The 9,318-nt window shown below is 33.2% G+C and overlaps 1 protein-coding gene across 3 annotated transcripts; it reads left to right on the top strand.

Moving 5' to 3' along the window:
• Positions 1-6: 6 nt before the first annotated feature.
• LOC110024461 (4-diphosphocytidyl-2-C-methyl-D-erythritol kinase, chloroplastic) lies at positions 7-8,430 on the top strand. 3 transcript variants are annotated; one of them, XM_020724428.1, is made up of 11 exons: positions 7-282; positions 383-478; positions 571-639; positions 892-996; positions 1,131-1,187; positions 1,308-1,508; positions 3,203-3,295; positions 3,372-3,471; positions 3,813-3,912; positions 4,757-4,842; positions 7,879-8,426. In XM_020724428.1, exons 1-11 carry the CDS (start codon positions 88-90, stop codon positions 7,977-7,979), a joined length of 1,203 nt encoding a protein of 400 aa, XP_020580087.1. In that variant the 5' UTR covers positions 7-87; the 3' UTR covers positions 7,980-8,426. The 3 variants fall into 3 exon arrangements, with proteins under 3 accessions (XP_020580087.1, XP_020580088.1, XP_020580089.1); XM_020724429.1 differs by lacking the exon at positions 3,813-3,912 and having other exon boundaries at positions 7,879-8,428; XM_020724430.1 differs by lacking the exons at positions 3,813-3,912; positions 4,757-4,842 and having other exon boundaries at positions 7,879-8,430.
• Positions 8,431-9,318: the final 888 nt, after the last annotated feature.

The following is a 9,318-nucleotide window of genomic DNA, read 5'->3' as shown; positions in this document are numbered from 1 at the left end:
AGGAATGCCTGAACCGGCACCCCACACAGACCCAACCTCCCTGCTTCATAGCAGAACCCACTACTCTTCTCAGCTTTTCTCCTAACAATGGCCTCTTTCTCTAGTCATCTAATTTCATCGTTCTCATGCTCGGGAAAAACTGCTTCACTACCCCGAAGAGGGAATACCCCCTCGATCTTTAGACATGGTCATCACTCTATCAAATCTTGGTCTGAGGTCAGCGGGAACAAGTATGGTAGAATCCTCCCTTGTGCAGCAGAAGCTGGGAGGAGGCAAGTGGATGTACGCATTTCTTTTTTAATTACTGTCAGAACTTTCTTTTGGTGGATGCTCTTTCGGCATCGATTGATTCGATTCTGTTTTCGGTGGGGGTGGATTTAAGATTGTTTATGATCCGGAGGAGAGGTTTAGTAGACTGGAGGGTGAAGTAGATGATAACGCCAAGCTTTCTACGTTGACCCTATTCTCGCCGTGTAAGGTAATCACAACTCGAGCTTTTAAATTTTAATTTTCGACACAGCGATTTGAGGGTTCTGTTTTGTGCTGATTTTGACGGATTTTATCGTGCAGATTAATGTTTTCTTGAGGATAACTGGAAAGAGGAATGACGGGTTTCATGATTTGGCCTCTTTGTTTCATGTAATTGTATTTCTTTAATTAGAATTGGATTTCTTGAGTTAGTAGAAGAAATTACTATAACGCTAATGATACACATAGATCAGTTATTTTCCTTTTAATTCGTCAGATCATCGTTCCGGTGTTTTAACGGTGTTTCTTATAGCGTTAATTTGTAACTTATGAGTTTCGGCAGAGTTCATAAATTACGTAGAATTTGAGCTGTTTGTCAGAAATTTTATGCTGGAATACCATGTTCCTTGTTTAAGATACCAGGTAATCAGTTTAGGAGATACGATTAAATTCTCCTTGTCACCATTAAAGACAAAGGATCGCCTGTCAACTAATGTGGCGGGAGTTCCAGTTGATGATAAAAATTTGGTGAGACACATTTCTTCTTCCTCTTTTGTTCCACTTTAAGTTTCTTTTACTGGCATTCTTAAGAGTTAGAATTGTCAATCTAACTGGGATAACTGTATAGAAGCAGTTGCTTAACTTTTTCCATGCTTTTGCAGATAATCAGAGCTCTCAATCTTTACAGGAAGAAGACGGGGACAAACAATTTCTTACAGGTATTGTCATCAAATAGGAATTCTAACCAGCCTGTGGATTTGCTTAATTATGAATTATCTTTACATAATAGTTTTCCTTATTCTTGTTTTGTATTGTTTGATCTTCTATGAATCATATAGATCGAGCTTGACAAAAAAGTTCCTACTGGTGCTGGGCTTGGTGGTGGAAGTAGTAACGCGGCAACTGCTTTATGGGCTGCCAACCATTTCAGTGGTTTTCTTGTTACTGAAAAAGAGCTTCAGGATTGGTCAGGTGAAATTGGTTCAGACATTCCTTTTTTTTTCTCAAATGGGGCCGCATATTGTACCGGTCGGGGAGAGGTATGCAAAGATCTTAACTTCATTATGTTATATGTTTCTTTATCCAATTTGGTGCATATAATTGTTAATTGAAAGCTACCTTGATTTTTTTACGGGAAATTTACATGAATTCCACATAATTTTTATGTATTTACTTATGTAACACCCAAAGTTTGATATTTACACTTAGGATACCTCGGTGTTATAAACTTATGCATGTAAAGATGTATTTCACTCTAAAAAAGATAAGTGATGTAGATACTTTTGAAGTGATGTTAAGGATTTGAGTAGTTTGTATGTAAATATGAATATTTCGATATTAGATGTGTGAATACAGAACTATGTGGTACGAATTAAAATGCCCCCCTTTGTTTCCTTTGTTTGTTTCAATGGTTATTCCCTAGGTTTTTTTAAACTATTGGCTACAAGCTATTGCCTTTTTTATTATAACATGCAAGGGGCCTTATTTATATTACCAATTTCAGCACAGTTTACAAACTTTGTATCTTATTGATGCGTCTCTTCATTTTTTAATCATCAAGTACGAGAAATTGAAACAATGAATAGGGCTGGTCCAAAGTTTAGGTGATGAAATGAGGAAGGTGTGCTATACAACAACAACGACAACAAAGCCTTAATCCCTCTAAATGGGATCGGCTACATGAATCCTTTTTTCCATTGCTACCTATTTAGTGTCATATTTTATTTAATTGTATTAAAATAAAGTCATTTTTTATACTTATACAGTTTTATACAGTAAGCCCAAGTTTTCCTAGGTCTACCTTTGCCTTTCTTAACATAAGTCGAATCTTAGACATCTACTCTCCTAATCGGATCATCAGATGGTCAACGTAAATGAGGACGGTGTGCTATGTTTGCTTATATCTAGTCGAAAGGGAAGTTGTGGCAATTTTGCTATCTGTATATCTACAAATATAATTTGGGGCATTTACATACATACCACTCAATTCTCATGTATTTACATACATACTTTTTATTTTTAATACTTTTTACTTTTAATTTGGGGCATTTACATACATACCACTCAATTCTCATGTATTTACATATCTAAAACCTAAACTTAATACTTTTTACTTTTATATCACTGAAATATTTCATATCACATAAAAAATATTAATATTTTTAAATTTTAATAAGTGACATACACCTTTTCATGCATAAGTAAGGTTTCATATATGGAGAAATTGAAGTTTAGGTGTTAAACATATAAAAATATAGGAATTAAGTGGTATGCAATGTAGTTGAGGAATCAGATTTAAGGGGAGAGGCGGAAAAATTAAAAATCAAGGTTGATAAGTATTTAAGTTTAAAACTTCTATCACCTTGACTGTTTTTTTAAACTATTATAAATATTTTATCAAATTAAAAATATATTTAGCATTAAATTATGATTAAATATTTAAGTTAAGGGGTAAAGTTTTCATTACCGCTTAAAGAGTTTAGTAAAAATCTAAGGATAGCAAGCGCCTCCACGAGCTACCTCCTGGTTCCACCATTGTATGCGTATATTTAAATCTCCCTCTTCAATCATGTATGAATTTCCATGAATATTTAAATCATAGCTTTAATGATTACAATTCTTACCGCGTGAATGTCCCGAGAAGTTCAAGTAAGGCAACAAGATTTATTTTATTTACTTATTGAAAAAAAAAAGAAATGAAATGATTGAATAACTGCTGATCATTTTTTTTCAGGTTGTTAAAGATCTTCCTTTTGCATTACCCAAGGACCTGCCAATGGTTCTTATAAAGCCCCAAGAAGCATGTCCAACCGCCAAAGTGTACGAGGCATGAAAAAACTTCTACAGATTTATAAACTACTCACTAAACCATAAGCAATCCCTGATGTGAAATTTTTATGCAGCGACTTCATCTTGGTAAAACTAGTTCAGTTGACCCGTTGACTCTGCTAGAAAAGATCTCTCTAAATGGACTATCTCAAGATGTCTGCATAAATGATCTAGGTATTCAATGCTTCTTTTTCCCTTTCAATTTGACACTTGCTTCAATAATCTTTTACTTCATCATTTTTTATTCTTCCTTTGGAAGATGTAAATACATACCGCTCAATATTCTCTATTTACATATCTAGCACGTAAACTTCAATTTTTGCATATATGTCACCTTACCAATGAATGAAAAGGTGTTTCATTTTTGAAAGTTAAAATTGTGGTATTTTTTATGTGATAAGAAAGATTTGATTGGTATAAATGCAAAAGGTGTTAGATTTGCAAATACATAAGAATTGGGTGATATGCATGTAAATGCATTTTTTCCCTTTTGTTTAATTTTCATTACTACCCAGAACCCCCTGCATTTGATGTTTTGCCGTCCTTGAAGAAGTTGAAGCAACGTGTGCTAGCTGCTGGGCGTGGCCAGTATAGTGCCGTTTTCATGTCTGGAAGGTTAAAAAATTTCTTGCACAAATTCCCATCTTAATTTGCATGTAGAAAATTTGATGTATTTTCCTCTTTTACTGCTTGACACTTGTGCTGATCCCTTGATCCATCGGCCGGATCAATCAGTTCTTGTGATAGATAATGCTAAATTGTCCAAATCTTCATAGAAAAAGGATTATTTAGATACATACCTCACCATTCCCATGTATTTACACATCTAACATCCAAACCTTGATTTTTACATCTATGCCACTTCGCCCGTGCTTAAACAATTGTGCTTTACCTTTAAATGGTTTATTTAATGGCATTTTTGATTTGATATGAACAATTTGAGTGTTATAAATGTAAAAATCAAAAGTTTACATGTCATGTAGGTAAATAAGTAAGATTTGTGTGGTATGCGTGCAGGTGCCCTGCAAAAAAAGGATATATATATGACAATTAACTACAATCCAAGTGTTAGGTGCTTCCAATGAACATTTTTATTAACTATAATCCTAACCTTGATTTTTACATCTATGCTACTTCACCTATGCTTAAACAATTGTATTTTACTTTTCAATTGTTTATTTAATGGTATTTTTATTTCATATAAAATATTTGAGTGTTATAAATGTAAAAATCAAAAGTCCACGTGTTATATATGTAAATACATAAGAATTTTGTGGTTTGCATGCAAATGTAAAAAAAAAACGACATATGCACCCCTTTTAATTGTGAGAAAGGCCACTATTAGCTACTTAATATATGTCATGTATTTTTCTACATGATAATTTGATTGATTTATGCTTGTCGTTTAGTCTTCTTTTTTAATCATTCAAGAATTATGATCTGAAAATATTTCGACCAGCGGAAGCACCATTGTGGGAATTGGTTCACCAGACCCACCTCAATTTGTTTATGATGAGGATGAATTCAGTGATGTTTTCATATCAGGTAATGGCTTTATCATTCTGAATGATTCCAATATTGCCTAAAGTTTGTTTGCTCAGTTTTGCCAGATTTTACTTGTAACTCTTTTTTACAAATATGGTCATTTGCATACATACCACTCAATTCCTATATATTTATATATCCAAGAGCTAAACTGTTCTTTTTTTACATTTATACCGCCCAAATCTTTCATTTCACGTGAAAAATATCCCTTTTTTAACTTTTAAAAAGTGAGAGTACCTTTTCAGGCATAGATAAGGTGGTATGTAAAAATTGAAGTTTAGGTGTTGGGTAATTCTATTTTTTTGAAGTTTATTGATGAAATAGGAGTGTTTAGCGGGCTAACTAGAAAATATAAATAGCCCTGCAACATTTGAATAATATATTCTCCCACTTTATGTTAGATGTATATATTGGGATAATTACATACAAATCACCCGAAATATTGATATTTTCAAATTAAGCACCCAGGTGATTTTTTTGAACCATCGAACTTGTGTATTTACACGTGCCACGATCAAATCATTTGAGAATTTGATAAAATTGAAAAATATAGGTTGGTGTTTTAGGACGAATTTTGATATTTGAGTGAGAATTTGAAAATTGGATGAAAGAGGTTCGTTGATTTTCAAATAGGTAGTTTCGGGTGGTCTGTATGTAATTGCCCGCCAAAATTTTCAATATATTATATGATATTAAAGAGTTCAATAAAAAATCTAGGGGTGATGAGTGCTTCCCTCATTCACCCCCTCGTTCCATCACTATTTATAGGGTCTCTCCTCCATGGATGATTCGAGATTATAGTAAAATATTCATTTGAATAGAATTTTAGAGAACTCTTAATGAATCTACACGCTACCCTTAGATATCATAAGAGTTCTAAAGAGTTTCAAAGACTCATAATATTTTTATAGGTATCCTGTCTTACAATGTCTTCCGATGTCCCTAGTATTTAACAGAATCTTTTAGAACTTTTTGAGCTATTTTTTGCATCTTTATGAAAGCTTTTTGCTCGTCTCAAAAACATTGTCCAAAATAATTTGATTGTTTGTTGGCTAAAGTTTGACATTAAGCTAACTTATAGGATTGTTTCAGTGAAATCACTATTCTAATCTACTTAGGGTTGTTGTGGCTGAGCATAATTTATATGATTACTGCCATTTTGACCTATATACATGTTTCAATAGTATTAAGATAATAACATGAATTTGTTGTGAGTTATGATTTAATGTGATGAAAAAATTTGTTTCATGACATTTTATATGTTTTCTATTTTATGATAAATTTGCTTGATTTCACTCATGAGATTATAGAGGAAGTAAGTTGACGTGTCATACTTTAAAATTATGGGAGAGGGTAATTGAACATAGGTTAAGATGTATTACAAAGATTTCTCATAATCAATTTGGATTTATGTCGGGCAGGTCTACGATGGAAGCTATGCATTTATTGAGAGGTTTGATGGAGAAGTTCAAAGATAATAAGGAGGATCTATGTATGATTTTTATTGATTTAGAAAAAGCTTACGATAAGGTTCCAAGAGATATCCTTTGGAGAGTTCCTATGAAGAAAGGTGTTGATATGACTTATATTGAAGTCATTAAAGATATGCATACAAGAGCTGTTACTTGTGCTCGAACAGAAGGAGGATTGACCAAATATTGGTTTATATCAGGGACCGGCTTTAAGCCCATATCTTTTTTACTTAGTTATTGTTGGTCTTAGTGGACACTTACTGGAGGATGCACCTTGGTGCATGCTTTTTGTTGATGATATCCTTATCGTGGATAAGACGAGAGAAAAAGTTCAGGAAAAACTTCAATTATGAAGGTATACCTTGGAGTCAAAGGCCTTCGTTTGAGTAGAACTAAAATTGAATACATGGAATGTAATTTTAGTAGTAGTAGCTCTAGTGACAGATATGTAACTCAGATGACAGATATGTAACTATGGGTGATCAAATTATTAAAATGTGTGAACGCTTTAGATATCTCGGGTTTATGTTCAAAGTGATGGTTATATTGATGGGGATGTTATTAGTAGAATTCAAGCTGGTTGGTTGAAGTGGAGGAATGCTTCGGGCTTATTGTGCGATAGAAAAGTACCGATTAGACTAAAAGGAAAAATTTATAATCTGGTGGTGAGACTTGCAATGCTCTATGACGCTGAATGTTGGCCTTTAAAAGAGAAGCATAAAACTAAGTGTTGTCAAGATGAGAATGCTCAGGTGGATGAGTGGTTTTACACTTAGAGACAAAATGCGAAATGAATGTATCCGTGATAAGGTTGGCGTAGCTCCAACGACAGACAAAATTAGAGAGAGTAGTCTCAGATGGTTTGATCACATTAAACGTGAACATCTGATGATTCGATTAGAAGAGTAGATGTTTTAGATTCGACTTATGTTAAGAAAGGTAGAGGTAGACCTAGGAAGACTTGGGCATGCTGTATAAACAATGATCTTAATTTATTAGAATTAAATGAGAATATGACACTAAATAGGACACAATGGCGAAAGAAGGATTCATGTAACCGACCGTACTTAGTGGGATAAAGGTTTTGTTGTTGTTGTTGTTATCACTCATCAGATAAATTTTTAGATAATATAATTAGAACTGCTGAAATTTGAGGATGAGTAACATCTGATATGTGAAATTAATGGCACATATCATAAAATAGTCCCATCATGATACAAAATGCCGGCATAAGTTCTTACAGTGAAATTTATATACATACCACAAAATTTTTATATTTTTACATATCTAACACCAAAAATTCGATATTTACACTTACAACACATTGGTATCACAAACTCAATGACTCTTAGAAAGTTAGCAATAGTGGTATTTTTGATTTGATATTAAAATTTTGCGTTTTGTGCGCGTGAATATAAGAAGTTTAGATATTAGATGTGTAATACATAAAAATTGTGTGGTATACGCGTAAATGCTCTTTTTTTCTATTCCAGCGCATTAAAGTAACCTAGGTTTGATTCAGCTTACAAATTACAATAAGTTTGTTCCTTGCTTTCAATCACAGAGGCTTCCTTTCTCACTCGGCGGGAGAATCAGTGGTTCACTGAGCCAACTTCGTCCACGGGGTCTTTTATCAAAGAAGAGCCGCCACAAACAGAAAAATAATTACGATATTTTCTTACATTCTAGACCTTTTATTTTTTTTTTTCCTCACAGAAAATGATATTGTATTACCGGACTTATTGTTCATGCAAGAAATATATATTACATCAAGATTCCTAACGCAGTTTGCATTAGGAGTCCAATGATGTGGGCGTCATGTGTCAAGTGGGCCCCACCGTAATATACTGGCATTGATCAGTGTTAAAAACAGTGGAGCTCACTTGGCATGTGACGCCCCACCATGGGACTCCCAATGAATTAAGAGTCTTGATGTAATATTTTTACCAATCAAAGAGTGTGTTGTAAAGCTTGCTATTGATGACCCATTGACCCGCGGGACAAGCTATCATTCACCAATCCAATGAGCAAAACATGCAATTTTAAAAGGTCACATTTCCATATTTACCATCCAGTTTTTATGTATTTATGTATCAACTCATAAACTTTGATTTTTACAGTTATACCAACCAAAATGTTCATATCACATAAAAATTATATCTAATTTAACTTTTAAAAGTGAAGTACACATTTTTAAACATGGGTAAGGTGACATATATGTAAAAATTGAAGTTTAGCTTTTAGATATCTAAATTCATGAATTGAGGGGTATGCATGTAACTCATGAATTGAGTGGTATGCATGTAACTCTTCCTTTTCAAAATTGAATCCTTTGTTGTCTTGGGAAATTTAGATGGGTACCACAAAATTATTTCAGATTTATATATTTAACACTTAAAATTTGATATTTATGTTTATAACACTTTGGTGCTATAAAAAGCTGCATTTAATTCTTAAATAGTTAGTAATATTTTTGATGTGATGTTAAAAATTTAAATGTTATAGATGTAAGGCTCAATCGCAAGACGAGGGAGTGCTAAGGTAAAGGAGGAAAAGCCGCTCGACAACGTGGGGCTGTAGGGTTGTCCCGCGACATGTGTTTCGCCTATTTTAGCGTCTGGCGGCCGTGGACGCTATATCCAAAAAGTAACTTCGAACTCAGATCCGCGGTTTGGGGCCTCATAGTGTGAAAAATGCGGTTCCAAGCGAACCCTTGATAAATATTGTAATTGGGCTATGCATAGCCTAGTTTGAATATTGTTCGAATTAAATTTAAATCAAATTAAACATGCAAGTAGACTAAATAAAGCTCAAAATTTTTGTTTAATAGGGTTGCAATATAGTTCGAGTTTATGTAGCTAAAGGTGAACTTTAAATAAACAATTCACTATAAAATTTGAATATTTTTTTATTTTAAAATAAAAATTCATATATATATTATTATTAAAGTAAATATGAATGATATATTCATGAATTTTTTTATTATTAGGAGGCATGTTCAAAT

Source organism: Phalaenopsis equestris, unplaced genomic scaffold (genome assembly GCF_001263595.1).
Source record: "Phalaenopsis equestris unplaced genomic scaffold, ASM126359v1 Scaffold000256, whole genome shotgun sequence".
Lineage (NCBI taxonomy): Eukaryota > Viridiplantae > Streptophyta > Magnoliopsida > Asparagales > Orchidaceae > Phalaenopsis > Phalaenopsis equestris.
The sequence above is the reverse complement of the archived record's forward strand: the minus strand, read 5'-3'. Positions and strand labels throughout refer to the sequence as shown.

Bases quoted from the DNA above. Each gene is read 5' to 3' on its own strand.
- LOC110024461 (XM_020724428.1), top strand. From the start codon at position 88: ATGGCCTCTTTCTCTAGTCATCTAATTTCATCGTTCTCATGCTCGGGA. The intron at 3,472-3,812 runs GTATTCAATGCT...ATTACTACCCAG, and splicing joins TGTCTGCATAAATGATCTAG to AACCCCCTGCATTTGATGTT. The intron at 4,843-7,878 runs GTAATGGCTTTA...TTTCAATCACAG, and splicing joins CAGTGATGTTTTCATATCAG to AGGCTTCCTTTCTCACTCGG.